Source organism: Malania oleifera, chromosome 8 (genome assembly GCF_029873635.1).
Source record: "Malania oleifera isolate guangnan ecotype guangnan chromosome 8, ASM2987363v1, whole genome shotgun sequence".
NCBI classification, from domain to species: domain Eukaryota; kingdom Viridiplantae; phylum Streptophyta; class Magnoliopsida; order Santalales; family Ximeniaceae; genus Malania; species Malania oleifera.
In genome coordinates, this window is record NC_080424.1 from 25,317,954 (window position 1) to 25,343,835 (window position 25,882).

A 25,882-nucleotide genomic window follows, 5' to 3' on the forward strand; every position below is an offset into this window, starting at 1 on the left:
TAAACTTCATCGATCCAAGAACATTATGGTGGGTTGGATACATAAAACCAATTCAATTAAATATTGGAAGAGTTCTTTTTTAGAACCTTTTCCTAGAGGATTAGAAAGAGAGATCAATTTCAGAGTTCATAGAAGAAGAACTAGATTGGGATGATTTCCATAAACACAGAAAGTTTTATGAAATGGTTCAAATTTTGTGGGGAATTTGTCTTTTAGAAGCAAGAACTATTTTAGATTATGTGCTCTTCGTAGATTATGAAACTCTGGTAGCAATTGATGTAAGGTTTCTTTAACAATATGAAGAATCAAGCTTAGCAAATTATGCTATCGAAGCAAGAAAACTGATAAGCCAAATCAGAAATTGGGAATGTCATCTCCCATCAATTCAAGCAATGAAGAATGAACTCCAATTGATTTTAGTAGAACTCACTAAGACAAATAATGATGAAGAAGTCATTGAAGCCCTTAAAAATCTTTAAGAATAAGAAATTTTTATTCACCAGATGTTAGTCTAGAAAGACATCATATCCCATGTAACAACCCGAATAATAATAATGATATTTAAATAATAATGGGATTCGTCAACGAGGGTATAAGAGGGCCTCGTCGACAAAGTCAAGTTTCGTCGATGAGAAGATACCGAGAGAGGATTTTGGGGAAGTCTAAAATTCGTCGACGAAGGTGCAGGTTCGTCAACGAACTTTCTACATGACTCGTCGACGAAGTGACGTGTCTCATCAACGAATCCGGTCCTATAAATAGTAAAACTCGGATTTTTAAAGCAGAAATTAAGAAAAAAAATCACACTCTCTCTCCCCCTTCGGTTTCTCTCTCCTCTCTCTTCGATTCCGGCTCCATCGCTCGCCGGATCAACAATCTGAGGCTACCACGATGATCCTGGAGAAGTTCTCTGCATATCTGTCGGAGCGGATTGTTGGTGGAACTCTACTGAAAATCATTTCTGAGTTGAGGTAAGACTTTTTATGTCGAAATTTGGTCTTACAACAGTTATAAGAAATGATATTCACGTGAAAATACTTAAGTTTAGTTCTACGAGTTTTTGATTTCAAAGTGTTGAGTAGAAAATCTTACGGATGTGAGACCAGAGTTTATAGGGGCTTTTCTCAATAGTTAGGTAAAGGAATAAACTAAAGCAGTGATTTTTCCATGCAAATTATTATTATTTATTAGTGAATTTATTTTCAAGAAAGCATGTATTATATCTGTATATTACGAAGGAAATGCATATTTGAGAAAATACTACTATTATGTTGAAATGTATATATATATATATATATATATATATATATATATATGTGTGTGTGTGTGTGTGTGTGTGTGTGTGTGTGTGTGTGTGTGTATGAGATGCCAGAAATTATGCTTTTAGAATATGAAGTATGGTTTTATATAACAAATGTGTGACATGAATATTGCTTTATGTGAATGATATTATGATATGACAATGTTATGAATGAAGCATATTTTCAGGAATAAGAACTATTACAGTACAAATGATGTTGAAAATATATGATAATTGATTTATTATCCACAATAATATGTATGAGATATTTAGCGCGAGGCCATGATTGATAGGCGGCGCGAGGCCGTGTTTTATGTATGATTTTGACATGAAACCGTATTTATGAAATGTTCGACACGAGACCGTAGTTATGAAATGTTTGGCACGAGGCCATATTTATGAAATTATAGAAATACTATCAATCTATTTATGTTAAACGCTATATTATCATATATTATATGTTATCAGAATCTGAATGTTAGTTTAGTTCAGTTAAGGAGCACGGTATCGTAGTTTACAGATCATATATCTATGATCAGATTGGTGCTAACCAACCCACGAGGGTGTGGGAGATGGATAGTCAATATGACTTTCAGTGTAGAGAGTAGACGTCCACGTGGCAGTCCGAACCAGGGTGTGGCAGGCCCATCGTACTTACAGACATTTTTGACTCGGCAGTGGTCGACCAGCTATTGTCGAGTCCCGCCTTCGGGCTGCACAACCCGTCATGGGGGGTAATACATGACATCAGTTAGTTATTTATCCTAGGTATATTTTTAGTATTATTAGTTATACCAGATAGTTATGATTAGTATGATTTATAAAATATGAAAGTATATGCTTTCACAGTTATTAAATGATAAATGTTTTCTAGTATGAAGAATGTACTGTATATCTATATTATCATTAAATGTCCATGTTGCCACACAGCTGTATTTAGTTTATTTTCCCTTACTGAGAAATGTCTCACCCCCAAACTTAATTAATTTTTCAAGAGACCCTGAGAGACCGGCGGGTCGTGGCCATCATTGAGTTATTAAGTTACCCCGCTAGGAGGATAAGTGTTGTACTAGGATCAGGAGATTTTTGTTGTATGATCCTATGTTTATTTTGACATTTTTGGAGATTGTATATAAACACAGTATTATGGGATTATAGTAGACACCAGTATTATGTATTTTATGATTTTGAGAAAGTGATTTATATTTACTGATGCTTAGGTTTCCGCTATGATTGACAGGTGTCCCCGTTACCCACGGGTTCGGGTTGACTATTTTATTTATTATGTTTCATTTTATATTTAGATAAGCAGGTCGTTACATCCCATACCACATGATCGGACTAATTGATGTGGTCATATCAGTCAACAAAACATATGTTGTCCCCTCTTTATTAAAGTTACTCTATTAAAGTAAGAATCCTTGCTTTATGTTAGCATTTGCTTTGAGAAAGCAAGAGTTGTGCTTATCCTCAAGTAGCATGCTTGCCTACTAAAGAGAAGCTTCGACCCTTTGTTCAAAGAGGAAAAATTAATAGAAGTAACATTTCATTCAAAAGTTTCTCTCTCAAATATTTTCCATTCTAAGCAAACATTTTTATGCGGGTTGAAGTCTTATTTTACCTGGAAAAGCCCGAAGGTGAGACATAGCGGCACCATATAGGCACTAGCACAGTGATGGGATCGAAGAATTACCTTCTATAACAACGTAAAGGTTTTGGAGAAACAAGATAGGTATTGATGCTTTTATTAATTTAGTCTTTCCCCTTTCATTTTTATAACGATCTAATTAGTAGAGTCTCGATAGTCTAGTTGAGATCATCAACCTTTAGAAAAATTGGTATCAGAGCCTTGGGAGCCATTGGAGCAACATAATGCTTCATGGACAGTAAGAAAGGGTTATATTATCAGAAAGCTACGACTGAATCTTGTATCAAATTTTACTAGACTCTAATTGAACAAGTGTGGTTAGAAAAGTATTTTAAACTACCTTCTTATAGAACCAACTTTGAGTCAGATCCTATAGTAATAGACCTAAAGAGAGTTAAAGCAGAATTAGAAAAATGCCTGAAAGAGATTGAAGAACAGATAAGTCTCTATCAATCTAGAATTAGGCAGTGCGAGTGACAGTTAGAACAATTCCACAGAACTTTAGGTAAAGAGTCTGACGGACAAGATCTTGCTTACAAAGATGAGTGATATAAAATCTATCACAGATAAGATAAAAGAGATTGCCAAAAGTTATGATGATAAAATAAGAGAGTTTAGTATGATAGTAGATCCACAAATGTCTCATGTTCGTAGCAGTATATCAAGAAGATATATTGCTAAAGACTATGAAGAGGTGTAGAGTGCCCTCCAGGACATAGATGAAACAAAAGTTTTATCAAGCATAACTAAGGATATTCAGAGATTTCAGAAAGAGCTGAATAAACTCTTGTTAAAAGAAAGTTGGACAGAAGACGATGTAGCTAAGATACAGGAAAAGGTCAATAAGAGGCTAGATAAGGTAGAACACCTAAATGCCAAAAAATTGGCTCAAGAAAAAGTAATTATAGCAGAATCCAAAAGAAAATCTGCTATAGGAGAATCCTCAGGAGCAGGACCCTCCAAACCCAGAAGATCAGTTGATCTTCCAGAAATCTCTTCCTGGGATGCAAAGCCAGTTTGGCAACCCCTAAGATTAGATCCAAAACCATGGGAGAGAAAGAAGTTATCTTTCAAGGAAATGCTCCAAACAACAAGACAACCAGAAACGGTTCTTAACTCCTCAACAAAATGGGATTGCCCATTGCAAAGCAGAAAAATAGACATCTTGAAATCACTCTACCTAAAGTGTTTTGGACTGATATTGTACTTACTGCTTGTTATCTGATTAACAGAATACCATCCTTTGTTCTTAGTGGTAAAATTCCCTATGCCATTCTCTTTCCTGATTCACCTTTATTTTCTCTTCCTCCTCGTATATTTGGGTGTGTATCCTTTGTTCATCAACTAACTCCTAGGTGGATAAATTGGATCTTCGTGCTTTAAAATGTGTCTTTCAAAGCCACTCATATACTCAAAAGGGATATCGTGGTTATAGTCCTATGTTGCATCCCTTTTTTTGTTGTGTTTTTGTGGCTCATATACTTGATTGAGTGCATCAACAAAGAAAGAAAACATATTTGAAATCACTTGTGTAGAGGAGCAGCAATAAACCGTCGACTGATTAATCCAGAATGCAGATAATTACATTCTGTTTGGATTAGTCAACTGATTGGCCCAATCAGTCGACTGGTTTGCTCAGGGTAGCGAGGCAAATTTCAAAATTTGAATGTGAACGTTAATATGGTTGGGTGTTTGGAGGGAAGCCTCCAAAGTGTTTATAAATATACCATTCTGGGTATATTATGAGTGTGGAAGATCATTGTATTGTATTGTATTGTGTTCTTTGACATTCTCATAGTGAAAACCTTTGTCGATTGCACCCGTGGATGTAGGCTTTGCCAAACCACATAAATATTTGCATTGTTAAGTTTTGCTTTTAGATATACTGCATGTGTGTGTTCCATATTCATTCTTCATTGTTTGCTATGTTTAAATTCCGCCGTGCAATTCTGAGATCATTCACAACAATTGGTATCAGAGCGTTGTTGCTATGACATCGAGCACTTCATCTACAAAGTTTGATGTTGTCAAATTTGATGGAACTGGAAATTTCAATTTGTGGCAAAGGAGAGTGAAAGATTTGCTTGTGCAAAGGATGGTGAAGGCCTTATTTGGTGTTCAACCGAAAGGTATTGATGAGGCTAATTAGAGAGAATTAGAGGCAAAGGTTGTTGCTACAATATGATTATATTTGACCGACAAGGTATTCTATCATGTCATTGAAGAAGATTCTCTTGTGGCTATTTGGCAAAAGCTTGAAAGTCGGTACATGTCCAAATCCCTTACTAACAAATTATTTCTTAAGCAGCTTCTTTATTGGCTTAAGATGGTTGATGGTTCAAACTTGAATCAACAAATCAATGCATTTAATCAAATCATAAGTGAATTAATGCGTGTTGATGTGAAGTTTGAAGAGGATGATAAGGCGTTGATGCTACTAAATTCCTTGCTAGCGATTCTCATATATGAAAAGTTAGTTACCACTCTTACATGGGGGAAAGAGACCCTAAACTTGAAGAGGTGACATGTGCCTTGTTGGGGTTTCATCAAAGGTTGAAAATCTAAGAAGAAAATTTACACGGAGAAAGACTTGTGGTGAAAGGTAACTATGATCGTGAGAAAGGAAAATTTAAAAATGGATCGAGTCAAAAATCTCAAACTCAATTCAAGAAGAAAAATGATATCTAGTGTTGTAAGTGCGGTAAAAAGGGGCACATTAAATCGGAGTGTTTGGATTGGAAGAAAGGAAATGCTGAAAAGCATGAAGGGACTTCAAAATTAGCAAATGTAGCTCAAAAAGGAAATTCAATTTGCAGTGATGGTGATATACTTTCAGCTTTGTCGGGGTCGGATCGCCTCACGGACTCATGGATTCTAGATTCGGCCATGTTCTTACCTAATGACTCCAAACAAGGAGTGGTTCAACACTTACAGGTTGGTAAATTTAGGTTCAATTATTATGAGCAATGGCGTCTCTTATAAAATCATTGGCACTGGAAGTATTAAAATTAAAATGTTTGATGGTCCTGTGAGAATCTTGAGTAATGTAAGACACCTACCGGACCTACGAAAGAATCTCATCTCACTTGGCACTTTAGATTGTAATGGATTTAATGAAAAGTCTGAAAGTGGAATTATGAAAGGGTGGAAAGGTAATCTAACGGTGATGAAAGGGCAAAAGTTAGATGGAAATATTTATACACTGCAGGGAACTACTGCTGTAGGTGGAACTGCAATTGTAGATACTGAATTTGATGAAACCGTTTTGTGGCATATGCAGCTTGGGCATATGAGTGAACATGGTATGAAAGAACTTCATAAGAGGAAACTCTTAAAAGGTATGAAAACATGTAAGCTGGATTTTTGTAAGATTTGTGTTCTTGGGAAACAAAATAGGGCAAAATTTAAATCAGCTATTCACAAGACAGAAGGCATTCTTGATTACATACATTTTGATGTTTGGGGACCAGTTAAAGTAGCATCAAGAGGTGGACAAGTTTTTTATGTGAGTTTTGCTGACGACTACTCACAAAAAATCTAAGTATACTTCATACGGCACAAGTTTGATATGTTTTCCAGGTTTAATTTGTGGAAAGCTGAACTAAAAAATCAGACAGGGAGGATAATCAAATGCCTCAGGTCAGACAATGGGACCGAGTATGCTGATTCTAGGTTCATGAAATTTTGTGAGCAGTAGGGCATTAAGAGATATTTCACTGTTCGCCGAACACCTCAGCAAAATGGTGTAACTGAGAGGATGAACCAAACTCTAACTAAAAGAGCTCGATGTCTCAGGCTTAATGTAGGACTACCGAATAACTTCTAGACCGAGGCAGTTAATATGGTTTGTTTCTTGATAAACCGATCACCAAGGGCATCACTAAAGGGTAAAGTGGCTGAAGAGGTATGGACGGGAAATGCAGTAGAAAGGGTGGAAATATACCATTCTGGGTATATTCTGAGTATGGAAGATCATTATATTGTATTATATTATGTTCTTTGACATTCTCATAGTGAAAACCTTTTCTGATTGCTCCTATAGATGTAGGTTTTTCCGAACCACGCAAATCTTTGCGTTGTTAAGTTTTGCTTTCAGATATACTGTGTGTGTGTGTGTGTGTGTGTGTTCCATATTCGTTCTTCATTGTTTGCTTCGTTTAAATTCCTCTGTGCAATTCCGAGATCATTCACAACATCTTTGTTTCTACCGATGTTACCTTCTTTGAATCTACACCTTACTACACCCAATCATTGAGCGCTTTTGAGCTCAATGAGTTTCCTCCTTTGCCTAATCTTCCAGATTCTACGTTATTGTCCTTGTCCAACCAACCATCTGAGTCTCCATGTAGTTCGAGTTCTTCTCATCGCCTTGATCATCTTAATTTGCAAGTGTATTCACGACGATGGCTCTAAGGAAGCGAATCCCCTCTAGCTTCTATACCACACCTTTAGTTTCCTCATCTCATGATCATACTACCTATGATGTTGATCCTCCTATTGCTATTCGGAAAGGTACACGCACATGTACTCAACACCCCATTTCTAACTATGTTTCTTAGGACTCCTTATCACCCTCCTATTATTGTTTTGTCACTGCTCTATCATCTACTACCCTTCCTAAATCTTCTTTGGAAGCCTTAGCCCATTCTAGGTGGAAGGATGCTATGGTTGAAGAGATGAATGCTTTACATGACAATGGTACTTGAGACTTGGTACCTCTTCCTCCTAACAAGTCGGAGGTTGGTTGTCATTGGGTTTACACTATGAAAGTAAACCCTGATGGTTCCATGGCTTGTCTAAAGGCCCATCTTGGTGCTAAGGGATACACTCAGGTATATGGTCTGGATTATTTTGATGCTTTTTCTCCAGTTGCCAAACTTACATCAATACATCCGTTCATCTCCTTGGCTACTATTTGTGAAAGGCCTTTGCATTAGCTAGATGTGAAAAATGCCTTCTTGCATGGCGACTTTGAGGAGGAGGTTTATATGGAGCAACCACTTGGGTTTGTTGCTTAGGAGGAGTCAAGCTTAGTGTGGCGGCTCAAGAAGGCTTTATATGGTTTAAAACCGTCTCCCAGAGTATGGTTTGGTCGTTTTAGTGCTATAGTACTTGAGTTTGGTCTTCAACTATGTGTTGTGGATCATTTCATGTTTTATCGTCGTACTTCATCTGGTAGGATCCTTCTTGTTATTATTACAAGTGATGAAGATAAAGGTATTCAGAGCCCCAACTTTTTCTACAGACAAAGTTTTAGACGAAGTATCTCATAGTTACTCAGGCGAATATGTCTTTTGCCATAAGTGTTGTGAGTCAATTTCTAGATTCTCCGAGGGCAAGTCATTGGGACGCAATAATTCGCATCTTGAGATATCTCAAAGGTGCACCTGAGAGAGGTCTTTTATATCGTGATCAGGGTCACACTTATATCCACATATGCAAATTGGTTTGGACTGCCTTTCAATCGCAAATCCACCACAGATATTGTATCTTGGTTGGTGGTAATTTGATTTATTGGAAAAGTAAGAAACAAATTGTGGAGGCAAGGTCAAGTGCTAAATCAAAATATAGAGCTATGGCTCACACTACCTGTGAACTTGTCCAGTTGAAGAACATGTTGGAAGAATTGGGTTTTTCGCATTCTCAGCCTATGAAGTTGATGTGTGATAATCAAGTTGCTCTTCATATTGCCTCCAACCCAGTCTTTCATGAGCGGACGAAGCACATTGAAGTTGATTGCCACTTTGTTCGAGAGAAATTTATGCAAAAGCTCATTACAACCACTTATGTGAAGTTAGACATGCAACTTGCTGATTTGTTTACCAAAGCATTTGGGGGTGCTCGTGTTAAATTCATTTGTAACCAGTTAGGAGCTTATGACATTTATTCTCCAGCTTGAGGGGGAGTGTTAGAGGTTATATATGTCTTTTAGTATTATTATTATTGAGTGTATTAGTATGTTAATTAGTGAGAGTTAGTAAGGATATTATTGCCATTAAAATGTATTTAATTTGTATTATAAATTGAGGGAGAGACCTATCTACAAGTTAGGTCATTCATTTTAATCAAATCTTAACACTTTTGTTTTGATTTTCATTAAAAAATTTATCAAAGTATCTTCGCCACCTCTCTTTTAGGTCTTCTTCTCTAGTTAAAACATTATCATTTTCATCATTTATACAATTTACACTACCTAAATCTCTACATTTTCTTTCTCCAACTCTAAAAAGTTTATAAAAATTACTTTCTCCATCTTTTGTATCTAGTCTATTATATAAAACATTATAACCTTTATGTTTAGCTTCACTAATAGTCTTTTTTGCATTTTTTCTTGCCTCTATATTTTTTAAGATTTACTACATTTCTACAACCTTGACATATTTTATACCAATTTCTTTTCGTCTTAATGGCTTTTGGGGCTTTTTAATCCCACCACCAACCTTCTTTACTACCTGAGCATCTTCCTTTGGATTCACCTAAAATATCTTTTGTTATCTTTACGATAGAGTTTGTCATCTTATTTCAAATAGTATTCACATCCACCTTCCCCCTTATTGTCCAATTACACACTTTAATCATTTTATCTTTGAATTTTATTATATTTCCACCCTTCAAACTCCACCACCTAGTCCTCATGTGTTGATTTATATTACTCTTTCTCTTCCATTTTTTAATAACTAATACTGGGACTCCATGTTATGTAGCCAAACTTTCATCTGCAATAAGTTTACAATCCCTACAAGATAGACAGTCCCCCCTTCCTATTTAAGAAGAAATCTATTCGACTTTTATTTTGCCCACTCTTGAAAGTTATTAAGTATTCTTCTCTTTTTATAAAGCAAGTATTCAATATAAACAAATCATAAGACACAGCAAAATCTAAAATTTTATCACCAACCTCATTTTTATCTCCATATCCATGTCCTACATATATCCTCTAATAACTTAACATCATCCATTCCAATGTTTCCATTCAAATTAGCTCCTATGAATGTTTTTTTCCGACAATGGTATCCCTTGTAAAATACTATCCATATCTTCCCAAAATTGTCTTTTTAGATTTTTTACTAAGCCTACTTGGGGAGCATATGCATTAACAAAATTTACTATTTCTAGGCCTAAATCTATCTTGATTTTAATGATCCTATCCCCTATTTTTTTACTATATTATCTTTTAAGTCTTTGTCTACCATAATTCCCACCCATTTTTAGGTTTCTCTTTTCCAATAAATCAAAGTATAAATCCTGATTTTTTAATTTCTCTAACTTTCTTCCCAACCTAATGCATCTTTTAAGGCAAATCAAGTTAATTTTCCTTCTAAACATTGTATCCACTATTTCCATGCTTTTTCCTATAAGTGTTCCTATATTCCATGTTTTTTTCCCATATGTTTATTTAATTATTATATTTAGGATAAGAGAGAGAATTTATTTATGGTCCATTACCATGCTAACTGGCTTGCATGTGACAAGTTCAAAATAATAATAATAATAATAATAATAATAATAATAATAATAATAATAATAAACAAGCCATGCAAAATCATAAAGTTTAACTAAACATTAAAAATAACACAATGGCTACATGGAACTGCCAAATATATTCTTGTATGATCAGGTGACACTTAATACCACAAAATAATTTGGATGGAAAAGGCAATCCAAATGCTGGTTTCTTAAAAGATTTAACAACTATTAAGTTCTATGGAAAAGGAATGTGATGGCAGAGTGGACCTCTGAATTGCAAATGATTCATGCCCATCTGTTCAGTCACACTACCTCGGCTAAAATAACCTCAGCTTTTCAACACTATCTAGGCCCTGAAATCTGCTGTGATGAAACATAAGAGAAAGAAGCATGTGAGCCACTCGTCATGCTTGTAAGAGAAGCATTTGCCCGTGGATATATCATAAAATTGTGTTGCTCACTTCCCCCAGCTATTGTTGAAGCTTCAGTAAATCGACGCCCATAAAAACGCAAGAAGTTCAAAGATTCCATTCTTGGTTGAACCAATGGAATCCCACCTTCTAACATCCCAACAACAGTAGCCATATCTGGCCTTAATGCTGGATCCTCATGAACACAGCACAAAGCCACACGCACTAACTTCTCCACTTCCTCACTTTCCACTCGGCCCTCCAGCCTGGGATCAGCGAGCTCCAAGTACCTTCCTTTCTCATGCATTTCCAATGCAAATAGTGGGAAATATACAATTTTCGACCCCAATGACGTTGAGTGGCCACTACAACTATTATTATCATCAACACTATAGCTTTGAGTTCGTAAAAAGCAATTTTTCCTTCCACTCAGAATTTCAAGTAGCACCATTCCAAAACTGTAAACATCAGTTTTTTCTGAGATTGCACAGCTAGTAAGCCATTCAGGTGCAAGATAGCCGCGAGTGCCCCTCATTGTTGTGAATAAACTGGATTGCTCTGGGCTTAAAAGTTTTGAAAGACCAAAATCAGATATCTTCGCCTGCAAGTGGTCATGCAAGAGAATATTTTCTGGCTTTATGTCACAATGTATGATCTTATGTTCACAGCCACTGTGCAAGTATGCAAGCCCACGTGCTGTTCCAAGCACTATATCAAACCTGTCCTGCCACACTAAAACTGGCCCACTCCCAAAGAGGGTCCGATCCAATGAGCCACGATTCATATACTCGTAAACCAGTAGGCGCTGTCTTCCTTGGGCACAAAATCCTCTCAACTTGACCAAATTAACATGGTGAATATTTCCAATGACTGCAATCTCAGTGTAGAACTCTTTTTTCCCTTGAATGCCTAAATTGGTTATTTTCTTTACTGCCACAACAGTATTGTCATGCAGTGTACCCTTGTACACAGCACCGAATCCACCTGATCCAATATGGGTTCTGAAATTATCAGTTGCCATCTCAAGCTCTTTGTACTCAAACCTCAAAGGTAATCCTGGAATGGAGAAGGCATCCCGTTCTCCCGAAGAAGGTGAGTATGGGTAGCCTAATTTTCTCTCTCTAGCCTTACAAAGTCTACGTCTTCTCCACCAGAGGAACCCTAGTGCAACCAACAGGAAGAAACCTGCGATGGGTAAGACCACTTGATCAATTATTGGAAATATTTTCCCTCGATTGCTGAATCTGTCATTATGATCTAAGTCTGCTGGCAAAGCTCCAATTTGAAGTTTAATGTAGCCCAGCTGACTATTTTTGCTTGTGCTTCTTGACATAATGGATCCTAGTTCATTTTCAAGCATATAACAAGAACCAGATGAATTTTCATAGAAAATTCCCAAGCAACGACAATCCCCCGAGCAGAGATCTTCACAGACTGATAAATCAACACCATATTTTACTGGCTCCAAGAAATCAATAGCAAAGTATTTCATTCCATAGCCAAGCCCTATATATGAAAATGTAGACGAATTCAACAAATTACGATCATTGGTTGAATTACAAGCAACTGGCAAGGAATAAGAAACATCACTTGGGGCACATGAACTTGTATTTTGTGGATCAGCCTGGAAGCCTGATGGACATGAACAAACAGGAGTATTCGATAAAGTGCTGTCGGCACACAGTCCAATCCTACCACAGATGAAAGGAATTTGACATTCATCAACTGGCCCCAAAAATTCCTGGTTCCAGTTAGAACCCGAAAAGCTACCGACAATAAACTGACCAGAATTATCCAGCTTGGCAACTCGGAAATGAGAATGAGACAAAATCACCTGAATTACAACTACAGATCCATTGCGGCCAAAAAGATAGAAGCCTGTGTTGTTTATTGCCATGAACTCAACTGGATAATTTGAGTTTGTGTAAGCATTGGTCTCCGTTGACAATTTCCAATAAGTCAGTCCACGCCATTGCATTATTGCATTGTCAGAAGTAATGACAAACATATAATCACCTGTTGACAAGTTATAGCTCGATACACCACTGGACAGTATTGACCCAACAGGTAAGCTCTGTCCCATTACAATTGTGTCCGTCGGATAATGAAAACTCTCCCAAAGAGAATCGTTGAACTGATCAAGCAATACAAGATTACCATCATCAGTTAACACTAATGCAGATGCTGATGATTGTAATGCTGGAGTAGACCATTTGAGACTGCCATCTTGATCGATCATGGTAAGCCCATTGACAGTCAGCATCATCTTACCAGATTTTGAGATAGGAGTGTCCCGGTTAGCAGACCAGATGACAATGTTAGAAGCCACGTGGATGATGCACAAGTAGAAGCTGGTTTGTTGGGCACCAGGATTGAAGATGGCAGCTTTGAATGTTCCATTACGAGAAAATAAAAACGCCCCAGCATGGTCAACAAATTGAAAATTTGAAGCAGTGAAGTTCGGGTATACAAACTCACAGGATGAAAGAACATAGAGGAAGGAATAGGATAAGAAAATGGTTTGGAAAACCAGTAAGGATCCCATGAGGATGCCAGATGAAGGAAAGAACAGACAAGAGAAAGAAGTGTGTTTAATGAATGGTACTGTCTGCTATGATAGTTCATTTTTCCCCCACTCCTGCTTCTGGGTTTTGCGTTGACTACAGAAACTCCACTCCCCACCCCCGACCCTGCAGAACACCAACTTGACAGTTGACAGTTGACAGTGATTGCAGACCGAGTTAGAGATGGCTACTATTCGGTGCTAATGTCAGCGGGGTATGTAAAAAAATGCCCATTTCATGGCAGGTCAGACCTGAGGAAGTGGTTTTTTATTCACAAGAAGATTAACGATTCATGCACTTACAGCCTGTTTTCATTTATAAATGTTTTTATGTCTTGGCTTCTTTAAATTCTATTGGCACAATCGTTTTCCAGATTCTTCTAAATGATATCCACCATTATAAATGAAAACTAGCGATATCCACTAACCTACTAGTTTAATTTTTAAATGTAAGAAGTAAACTACACCGACGATAAAATATAAAAAAAAGAAGAAGGGCGCGGGGGGGGGGGGGGGGGGGGGGTGTGCAACCCTGCACCGACGATCCCGAAGAAAAATACATAAATAAAAACCAATGCTTGCCGCTTAAAACAAGTAAACAAACAATACATCTTTTATAATTAAGCTCTAACGAAGCGAACGACAAATCAAGCTCATTCAGCAATATCATCGAACACTTGGAATCGACAATAAAAACCAAGCAAAGCTACCTGTTGGGTTACAGTGCTACCACCACCACGAGCTGAAAATGACACGACGGCCCGGGCAATCCCCACTGGGTCGATCCCCCAATGCCAAAAGAACCTCTTATCCTCGTAAGCCGCAATTGCTCGCCATAAATGGGAAGGATAAGCACTAGCCTTGGCATCGGCCTCTTCGGAGAAGGCGACGAGTTGATGCCAGCGACTACGAAAATCAGGTAAAAAGAGATTTGACAGAAGGCGAAGGCAGAGAAGAGCAACAGAGAATATAAGCAGTATGAGCGTTTCGCGAATGAAATTGGCTGCGAAAGGGGAATGTTGGGACGAACGCATTGAATGGGTCGATTGCAATCGTCCGTGCACACAATTCCCACTGTGTAGGGGTTTGTTGAGAAGAGGAGGAGGTGAAGAGCTGGAAAACTGACATGGGTTTGTGAAGAAAATGTTTGGGTGGGTGGGCGTTTCTCGGTGGAGATGTTTAAGGGCTTTAGAGGAGAAGACGGGGACGGGGACGGGGAAAGGAGATCATTTGACATGGGTGGGTTCCATTTTTCTTTTCTTTTTTTCGGGAATTAATCACCATGCACGCCCAGGACAACAACAGAGTCCCCACTGCCCCCGCTCAAGACTCACGAGTCCATTGGCAACCAAGGGAGCTTTGCTATTTTGACAGTCTATAAAACAAGAGAACCCAGTTTGATTTCCTTTGAACTTCTATAGAAAGCCAACTATATTTCAGCAAACAAAATTGTCACACATTTCGGCAAAGATAAAATAAAAATGCAACCCATTAATGCTAAAAAAACTATGCATGCACAAGCACATGCCTAACATTTCATCAAACAAACAATCCTAAAATGGAAAAATGAAAAATGAAAATTTATTCATCCAGTGGTTTCTATGCTTCTCCTAACCTAAACTAGAACTTATAACCCTACTTTGCTCCCCCATCTAACCACAATATCTTCTAAGTGGCTTTCTCATGGCATTGATCTTAAGATAAGCATTTGCTTTTGAAAACTAGTCTCTAGTGTCCTCAATATTGAAGTCTTAAGCACGTAAATTAATAAGCTAACAACACGAGTCTTTCTCCTTACTGCATTAGGATACACATTTCTATATGCAACCCTTCCCAAACTAAGGCAACCTCCTTAGGCATGACTAGTGAAGAAAAAATCCACCATTGTATCGACAAGATCCTACTGCTCTATCTATCTTGATTGTGCATTGAATCCAATAATTTGCTAATATAATCAAGCACATTCAAGCTGAGACAACAAGTTGTCGTCATGGACATAGGAACATACAAAGTAGAAAGTCATTCCTTGCCCAAAGCTAGCTCTTAGTGTGTTGTTCACTTATAATCTCATGGGGTTGAAGAGGTGATGCCATGTGTTGGGTTTGCTGTTGTTGCTTCTAATGATGATGATTATGATGTTGTTGCGCAAATGCCATAGATGTTGCTACATACCACAACTTGTTGGTAGTTCAATGGGAAGATGATTGCAAAGTCATGTTGAAATGCAAACAAAAAATCAATAGCTATTCATAGTCATCTCATAAAAAAAAACACAAAAATGGCATGCAAGCTGTAAAACATAATCATACCAATATGTTAAGGAGCTCTTGGGCAATAAAACTTGTTGAAAAACAATATGATGCTCCCACAACTCTATGCATGTGATATTTGCAAGTAGTAACTCTTGTCTTTCCCACATAAAATATTGGAAGATCTTGCCCCTTATCATGCACAAAGTTCAAATGGTTTAATTTTATCGAAAAAATTGTCTCAAAAATACTTTTTAATACAAAAATCTTGAAGATGTGAACCAAGTTCTCAATTTTTCCTTGAACATTATCTTCTTCTTCTTCTTCTTCTTTTGCAATAAAATCCATCATAAGCGCAATGAAGGAGAGACAAATAATATTGGTTGTAATCTTCATTTTTCATTTAAAAGCAAACTATTGAGAAAGATGAACAAACAAAAATTAACATAATAATGGAGATTCGAATGCATATATGAAGACCTCTATAAAATTTTCTAGAATGTAGAAGGCTACAAAATTACAAAAAATAATAACAATTATCAAAATAAGAGAAGCTATCAAAATTTGAACAAGACAATAAAAACATGAAATATTATATGTATTTATATATATATATATATATATATATATATATATATGAAATTCATTGTCTATGTTGTACTTTCAAACTTTTCCTTGACACACTAAATCCTCTATATAACAAAAATAGAACTACTACAAAATTAAGACAATAATTGTAAAATTCTTGAAGATTTAAATTTGTCGCAAAGATTCAAATCTATTTATCAGAAAGTGAAGCAATAAATTTTTAGTTTAGAAGTGTTGAAGCATCCTGGAGGATTAACACTGCCCTGACCTAAATGGCGACCGAGCGAATGAATAGAAAAGCGAAAATGTGACACTATGGGATGGGAATGCATTTGGGACTATGCACATCCCTTCCATGAATGGTGTCTAATTAACAATTGATTACCCTCTTTGAACTAAATTAATCAATATTATTCCATGTTTATTTAATTACCAACCTTTAAATATTAATCAGCCCGGTCATTGCGGGGGTTGCTCTCACCTCGGTAATCTTGAATGTACGCAATTGCTGCACTTTTAAGTTCCATCATTCAATTGATTATACAACAATAGTATAAAGGAAGAATACAAGTACAACCAAGCAAAACATAAAGAAATGTAAAAAGCATGCAAACATTAGGGAAAATGTGTAAATCATATAGAAAGTACCCAAAATGATCTAATATAATCACCAAGAAAACTTAAAAGTGATTGAATTAGAAAGAATGTCCCCTCATAATAATAAAGGCTAGGTCTAAAAAAAATAACCCCATCCCTAACTCTCCGCCGTGGTTTCTCACACATGCAAAAGATGATAACATAATGTCATGCAAAGATTGGTTTTGATTTTTTTTTTTTTTTTTTGTATTTTTTTATGAAGGTGACACAATAATAAACACTAATGAACATATTTTGAGTTTGATTTAAAAAAAAAAAAAAAAAAAACCACAATAACAACAATAATGATGACAATAACAATATCAATAATACAAGTGTATACACACACTCACACATATATACTAACACTAATGTAGTCACATACACATACCATGCATACTCACATAAAGTTACGTGCTCATATGCGCATACCGATGCTTACACCGTGTATTCATACCAACATATATACATTTAAAACCATGTATTCTCTCACAACCCATGAACACACACATGCTTCATGCATATGCATACATGCGTGCACACAAAATCATAACACACTCATGCATACTCTCACATACATACATGCACACATGCATGCATGCAACCCATATACATGCACGTAAACCACCAACCTATATGCACATATGCCAACTTACTTACAAGCACACATGCATGCACACACATTCAAATAGTACACGTATGCATGGACTAATTTATACTACACAAACTCACACACTGTCATGCATGTAGACTAATATACACACATATTTATGTTCTTGCATGACACATACACACATGCATGCTCACATTATGCATGCTCACACCTACACATGTGCAAGTACACACATGCATCTACATGCAAACATATATCTATCATTATGTATGCATGCACATGCATCTACACATACTACATGCAAACACATATACAAACCAACATTCACATGTATATGGAGACATGCATACTCATGCTCACATCATGAATGATTAAACCACACATATCCACATGCATGCGTGCATACATAGATGCATGCATATAAACTCCCTATGCACATAATCATACACTCACATGCACATGGACAAATGCATTCACTTACATGTGCATGCATATACATATACTTCATGTGTAAATACACTCACGTAGACAAATACTTGCTATATATACGCTTACACATCACATTCACATGAATACATAAAACTCACATGCATGCACACATCTTGCACCATCATGAAAATATTGATATATACACATATACAAAATCACACACACACGCTCACATACACACAAATATATATATATATATATATATATATATATATATACATATAAATAGAAGATAAACTGCATGAACATGCATATACATTTTCCCCTATTAATGCATGCATACATACATATATCAATGCTCACAAAGACTATATACTCACATCTATGCACATTAGAGAGAGAGAGAGAGAGAAGGGGGAGAGATGCTCACAATGGGGCTCTTGTCTGGGCTAGTGGGTAGGAGTAAGAGAGGAAGGAGGATGAAAACAAAGGTTGAGAGGATAAGAAAGAGTTTTGGTTATGCGATTTGATGTGTGTGTGTGTGTGTGTGTGTGTGTGTGTGTGTGTGTGAGAGAGAGAGAGAGAGAGAGAGAGAGAGAGAGAGAGAGAGAGAGAGAGATGGTTACTAAGATGGCTCTCCTTGAAGGGTGTTTGACCAAGGGTATTTACAAAAGATAAAAAAGCAATGAACAAATAAGGCAATAAATGAAAGTGGTGGGTAGGGGAAGGGACATGGCTTGGCCAAGCTACCATGGAAACTAGTGGTGTGGTTAGAGATAAAGGGTTAGGGAAAGGGGTCTCAAGTAGGTTGGTAAAGTGGAGGTTTCATTAAGAAGGAAGCTTCGGGGATGGGGGAAAAGAAAAGGGAGTCAATAGACATGAAATGGGTAGTAACAAAGGGTTCATAGGTCACGCAAGTGACTATGTTGCTAGAACCAAAAAAAAAAAACGTAAAAGAGTTTCTATCATTGGAAATAGGGGAGATGGGACTAGATTGTGCGAGAGGGAGAAGCAAAAGACTAAGTCCAAAAATGACGTCATTTTAGCCCTAGTAACATTTTGTAAATTTAAGATATTAAGTAGAATGGTATTGTTTTGGCACCTAGTGAGTGTGTGCATACATGCACATACATGTTGGTGCCGCACACAATTGTGTGACAACACGCGTTTGATTAACATTCTTTATTTTAAAACACATGCCCAAAATGATGTTTTCCAGTGGCCTCGTGTGCATGGTAACATGTGCATACGCATGGATGGTCATGCGTAGGCATGTGCATCCACATGCAAAGAATTAATGCTTTATTTAATTTAATTTTTTAAAATTTACCAAAATATAGTATTCACAAATAGGGCCCAAAAAAAATACACAAAAATTATAGAAAAATAAAGAGATGCTAAAAATGTCAAGAAAAAAGAGTAAATATATGGGTTTTATATGTTTTTTATGGAAAAAGCCTGAAAACTCTTCAAATTATTCTGAACTAGTTTGGGTCATTGCAGACTACCTAAAATTGCCTAAAAAGGGTGAAAATGCCTAGAAAAGCCCAAAAAAAAAAAAAAAATGTGTGTACATATAGGACAACTAAGATTTGTACTATTTTGATTTTCGATGCAGTATTGTCCAAAGTTAGCTCGAATAAAAATTCATTGTTGATAATAGGAGTCCCTTGATTGTCATGATTGTTAGTGATAATAATTATTTGCATTTTATCAAGGTAGAATAGTCTTTTTCCCTTTTATGTAGGTTATATAAGCCATCTTTATCTCTTGTAGAACCCTAATGATTCAATGAAAGTTTTTTCTTTTCCCAATCTTTTGCTCCTCTTTGATTCTATGAATGATCTCCATTCACCTTATACAACTATTAGGTTAAGAACATATAGATTTTTAATATGTTATTGTTTCTTGAAGTTTCACCACAATTTATGGCTTATAGTCACAAGTCATCTCATCCATGCTCATGTTTTCTTAAGAGTGACCTTGTTAGACATCACATGTTACTTTCATTAGAACAATGGTATCATGCGTCTTTCATATAAGCGGGAATATCTCACTAAAACAATGCTAATAAGGCTTTGCCTCTCTCTCTCTCTCTCTCTCTCTCTCTCTCTCTCTCTCTCTCTCTCTCTCTCTCTCTCTCTCTCTCTCTCTCTCTCTCATATAAATGACACTAAAGCTTTTGTCCCTATTGTACTGTCTATACACACTTAATTTTGTCCAACCCACTTTGAGCCCTTAGGAACCCTACTTTGGGTTTTCTCTATCCCTTTTTAAGGGGCTTATGGGCCTAGTTTCTTTCAATAAGGCCTTTTAGCCATTTCTAGTGCCTTTTTGTGCATTTTTGCATCATTTTCAATTCCAATGTGTCAATTTTATTTTGATTTAAAAAATATTCAAGAACCCCCTTAATTTTTTCCATTTTAGTTTTAAAAAATCAAAAATAAAAATTGTGCTTCGTTGAGTAATAAATTGCCAAGAAGATTTCTTCTTTCCCTTACTTTCCTTTTCCACTATCTTTTAGTTGTTCTCACGCTTTCTTTAAGGTCTTTGCATATTTAGACTCTTTTCAAACCTTGCTCTCTAAGTTTTTACCTTCCACCTCACTCAACTCCACACACCATGTGGGTGGTTTTGGTAGGTGCTCTCATAGGTGGATTTCCCTCTCGATTTCAATTCCTTTTTCACTTTTATCCTCCCATCTCATCATCTAACACAAAAAAAGGGGTTCTTTTCTACACAATGTGCACATGTTACAACTTCATCTTCTGAATACAAACTTCACAACTCAACACTATCCCTTATCCATTCGCAACATTACACAATCACAAAACTGACACAATCAACAAAAAAACAACAATCTTCAAGCTCTATTTCGACAGCACATCCACCTATAAAATATGCACAAGTCCATCAAATTCCAAGTTTGAAATTCATGCAAAACATAGAGGCATAACAAATTTACACAAACATCAAACTCGAATCATAGAATTTTAGTTCTATGATGCCCCGATTTTTCCTACATTTTTTTTAAAATTTTCAATAAATAATAAATAATAAATCATCACCTCTCAACCAACTCTGATACCATAAATCATACATAACCCAACCCGAAGTGGGGTACCGGGTAATCAGTCTATCACATACAAATATTCCTAACAGTGAAAGTCAATATTTACATACCATCCCAAATACAATTACCAGAGGACTATCCATCCATATATACACATGTCTATCCACATCTCCAAACTCAACAAAATACTCTAGTGGATTACACACACATCCCCAACACAGAACACTTACCTTGACTACCAGGGTACCAACTCCCCTCTATCTCGGAGCTCTCTCTACTCGACAGTCCTGATTACCTGAAATGTTTAAATTTCTGGATGAGACACCTCTTAGTAAGACGGAATAAATTACTCACACTGTGTGACAATATGACTTTAGTTATATCATAACACACTCATTTAAATGATTATATCATCTGAGAAAATATATAGATATGTACTCATAATCATATAGATATAAAACATAATCTCATAAGCTTTGAAATCAATTCTAATATTCATAATCATAAGCTATCATTTCTCATAATTATATACATATACTTTCATTTCTCAAATCATATTCATATACTTTCATATCTCATCTTTAAATTCATACTCTTTCATTTCTCATATTCATTTTCACATTCTAGCCCATGAGTATCCTCCAGTATATAACACAATGTGTATGTAACCCATGGCTGCTCATTTCTCATTTTTAATCTAGCTCATGAGTTTCCGCCAGTATAGAATCCACTACGTGTCTGTAACTCATGGTTGTTCATTATCATGTCTATAACGAGTAACCGTCCCAAGGATAATCCAATTTCATTGTTATGTATCACCCCCCCCCCCCATAACCGGGTTGTGCGGCCCAAAAATTGGATCTAACTGCAATTGGCCTACCTAGTTAGATCAAAACGGGGAATGTGTATGGAGTACGAATGGCCTACCTAATCCTGGTCCAGACCCCAAAGGGTGACACAATCCTTCACAGGCCCATTTGACTGTCTCGCCGCACTCTGAACCAGACGTGTGGTTGCATTATCACCATGCTAGCAAGGGTACCATGCTCTTTGTACAACTATGGTCCATCAGGGTTCTCATTTTCACATTTCCATATTCACATTTCATTACATCTATATATATCTCATCATATCTGTATTCATTACATCTCATATGTGTATCTATCTCAATTCATCATTTTTGTATAAAACATCTCTGTGTGCATATCACGTATATCATCATTTCAGTAAAAACATATTTGGAACTCACATTTTACCATTTCGCATAAAAACATATTTTTATACCACATTTCATTATTTCCCAGTAAAATACACATTTGTATATCACATTTCATCATTCCTTTATAAAACAATTATGTATTCCACTTTTCATCATTTCCATATAAAAATCTTATAACATCACAAATATGTATATAAAACATATCTGAGTTTCCCATATCTTCATTTCTGTATAAAACATTTCAATATATATATATATATATATCATAGTCTCATTTTCTCAATGTAAAACACATATCTCAATTTCAATTACATTCCTACTATAAATCTATTATTTAATATTCCTCGTGCCACATAATTTTATCTGATATTCATAACATAATAACCACAAGAAAAATATCATATTCACATTTTCACATACTTTAAATCAACCAGTTCATTTCCCAAAATAGTTGTCATAATTTATTCCCATTACTTGCTTACTGAGAGGCCTGCTAAAAACCCTAAATCCACGCCCGCGGCATTCGGAACTCCATACCCTGAAATCGCATTATTCCTAGTTCAATTAACGCAACCCCATAATAATTATCATTTAATACATTTCCTAGGCCTAAAAACTCCAAATAACCAATTAAACCCTAAAATATCTTACTTACCCTGGTTTTGGAGTGGTGCCCAGGAACCCCAAATCGACAATCTGCTCCGATTAAGTTGTAGACAATTGTCCCTAGATCCTTGTGGTGATTCCTAATCATCGAATCGGGTAAAAACTAAGTCGAAATCGAAGAAAGAAGAGAGTTGGGCTGTAACCTAAAGAGAGAAAGGAGTGGGAGAGAAATTTTCTCCCTAAAAAATGATTCTAAGCCTATATATAGACTACTGGCCATGTGTACTCGTCGACGAGTCAATGAAGAACAGTCTTCGATGAGAGAAGCGGGTTTGTCGATGATCCTTAAATACTTTAAAATTCCTTGGTTCTTGGGTTCTCCTCGTCGACAAGCGCAGGGCTCTCGTTGACAAGTCCCTACTGTGTGCCCCTTCAAAATTTATTTTCCTTATTTTTCTTTTCTTTTTCCTTTTTCCTTGTTTTCTCATAAATTATATTTTTCAAATCTCTACATTCTCCCCTCCTTACAAAAATTTCATTCTCGAAATTTGTTATCTATCATATTTTCAACCATAAAGAAAAACACCAATTTTTTTATTAATTACCCTCATTTATGGCAGGGGAATACCATGGTTACAAGGGAGGGTTCTGGGAGATTATAATCATTCAAAGAAAATTCTCTCAAAACCATTCATATCCTAAAGCCAAAAACACTATCTATCATACCCTACACTATACAAGTTAAAATACATACATTGTCATTTACTTTTATTCTTACTAGTTCAGCTCTAAGCTCCACTAAACAGGTGTGGATATCTCTGGCACATCTATTCCTCTAATTCCCATGAAACTTCCTCAACTGCATGACTGCGCCATAGTACTTTTACCAGTGGAATCCTCTTTGTGCTTAGTTCCTGATCCTTCTGATCCAAAATCTACATTGGCTTTTCTTCGTAAGACAAGGCATCACCAAACTCCAGTGCCTCATAACTGATCACATAGGAGGGATTTGGGATATATTTTCTCAATATGGATACATAGAATACGTCATGAATTCGGAACAACATCGGTGGTAACGCCAACCTATAGGCCACTAAAGCCACTCTTTCAAGTATTTCGAATGGTCCAATGAACCTAGGGCTCAGTTTACTCTTCTCCCCAAATCTCATAATTTCTTTCATTTGTGCAACTTTCAGAAACACATGATCCCCTGCATCAAACTCCAACTCTCTCCGGTGAGTATCTTCATAACTTTTCTGCTAACTCTGAGCTGCCCTAATTCTATCTCTGATGAGTCCGACTTTATCATAAGTCTGATGGACTAACTCTGGCCTCAAAATCTGTGTCTCACCAATTTCGTCCTAGTACAATGGAGATTAGCACCTTCTACCATATAACGTCTCATATGGTGTCATCTCAATGTTGGCTTGGTAGCTATTATTGTAAGTAAATTCAACTAACGGCAAGAACTGTATCCAGCTACCCCTGAAATCCAGCACACAAGCTCATAGCATATCTTCCAGTATTTGTATAGTCCTTTCTGTCTATCCATCTATCTGTGAATGAAATGTTGTGCTGAACGTCAATTGAGAACCCATGGCTCTTTGCAAACTCCTCCAAAACTGAGATATGAACCATGGGTCTCGGTCCGATATTCTGGACACTAGCACGCCATGCAGTCTAACTATCTTCTGAATATACAACTCAGCCAGTCTGCTCATGGAGTAGTTAACTTTGATGGGAAGGAAATAAGTGGTCTTCGTCAACTAGTCTACAACTACCCAGATGACATCCTGTCCATGCAATGTCGGCGATAACCCTGTGGCAAAATCCATCAAAATGTGCTCCTATTTCCATTCAAGAATGTGAAGTTGTTGCAATGATCCCACTGGTCTTTGATGCTCAGTTTTCACTTGCTGGCATGTCAAACACTATTCCACAAATTCAGCGATTTCTCTTAATCTCAGCATTAGCTAGCACACACAACTTGGTACGAAACCTCAAAGCCTCGTCATCTGAGATACTGAATTCTACCTCTTGACCCTCCTCTATTTTATCCATAATCTTCACTAATTTTGCACCTTTCATCTGAGCAACTTTAATTCTTTCCTGTAGGGTTGGTTGCAGTACCAGATTGGCAATAAATGCCTGGTGATCACCCTCTACGAGTTCCACCCCAAGTCTTTCTAAATTCATCTGGACCGAATGCTGAGTCACCACTGCAGATACGGATGAACCTACTAATTTCCCGCTCAAAGCATCAGCTACCACATTAGCCTTTCTTAGGTGGTAACTGATGGTACAATCGTAATCTTTAATCAGTTCTAGCCACCTCCTTTGCCTCATATTTAATTCTTTCAGCAAGAAGAAGTACTCTAGGCTCTTATGATCTATGAAAATTTCACACCTACCCCCATATAAATAATGTCTCCATATTTTCAACGCGTAGACTATTGCTGCTAACTCCAGATCGTGGGTAAGGTAATTCTTTTCATATTCCTTAAGCTATCGGGAAGCATATGCTATAACTCTCCCCCGCTGCATCAAAACACGCCCGAGCCCTTTATGTGACGCATCACTGTAAATTACAAAACCCTCTTCTCCTGAAGGAATTGTCAACATCGGTGCAATGATGAGTCACTGCTTCAACTCTTGAAAATTTCGTTCACAATCATTAGACCACTCAAACTTTACACTTTCCTGGTCAATCTAGTAAATGGGCCCGACAATTTAAGGAAGCCTTTAACAAATCTACGATAGTACCTAGCCAATCCCAAGAAGCTTATGATTTCCTGCACATTCTTCGGTCGTGCCTAGTCTACTACCGCCTCAATCTTGCTCGAATGCACCAAAATACCACCCCTAGATACCACATGTCCAAGGAAGGTAACTTGCTTCAGTCATAACTCGTACTTCTTGAATTTTGCATACAACTTTCTTTCTTTCAGCACCTGAAGCACTATCCTCAGATGTTCCTTATGTTCCCTTAGGCTTTTGAATATACCAGTATGTCATCAATAAATACCACCATGAATTGGTCCAAATACTGGTGAAAGACCCTATTCATCAGGTCCATAAACA

At 36.7% G+C, this 25,882-nt stretch overlaps 2 protein-coding genes across 2 annotated transcripts; both read right to left on the reverse strand.

Annotated features, from left to right (window-relative positions):
• Positions 1-10,757: 10,757 nt before the first annotated feature.
• LOC131162616 (G-type lectin S-receptor-like serine/threonine-protein kinase At5g35370) lies at positions 10,758-13,370 on the reverse strand. Its single transcript, XM_058119225.1, has one exon. The coding sequence runs from the start codon at positions 13,368-13,370 to the stop codon at positions 10,758-10,760; it is 2,613 nt and encodes an 870-aa protein (XP_057975208.1).
• A 90-nt stretch (positions 13,371-13,460) lies between these two features.
• Positions 13,461-14,712, reverse strand: LOC131162288 (uncharacterized). The gene is made up of 2 exons (XM_058118599.1): positions 14,099-14,712; positions 13,461-13,515 (listed from the first exon to the last, which is right to left on the reverse strand). Exons 1-2 carry the CDS (start codon positions 14,420-14,422, stop codon positions 13,486-13,488), a joined length of 354 nt encoding a protein of 117 aa, XP_057974582.1. The 5' UTR covers positions 14,423-14,712; the 3' UTR covers positions 13,461-13,485.
• Positions 14,713-25,882: the final 11,170 nt, after the last annotated feature.

Bases quoted from the DNA above. Each gene is read 5' to 3' on its own strand.
- LOC131162616 (XM_058119225.1), bottom strand. From the start codon at position 13,370: ATGGGATCCTTACTGGTTTTCCAAACCATTTTCTTATCCTATTCCTTC.
- LOC131162288 (XM_058118599.1), bottom strand. From the start codon at position 14,422: ATGCGTTCGTCCCAACATTCCCCTTTCGCAGCCAATTTCATTCGCGAA. The intron at 13,516-14,098 runs GTAGCTTTGCTT...GGTGTTCTGCAG, and splicing joins GTAGCACTGTAACCCAACAG to GGTCGGGGGTGGGGAGTGGA.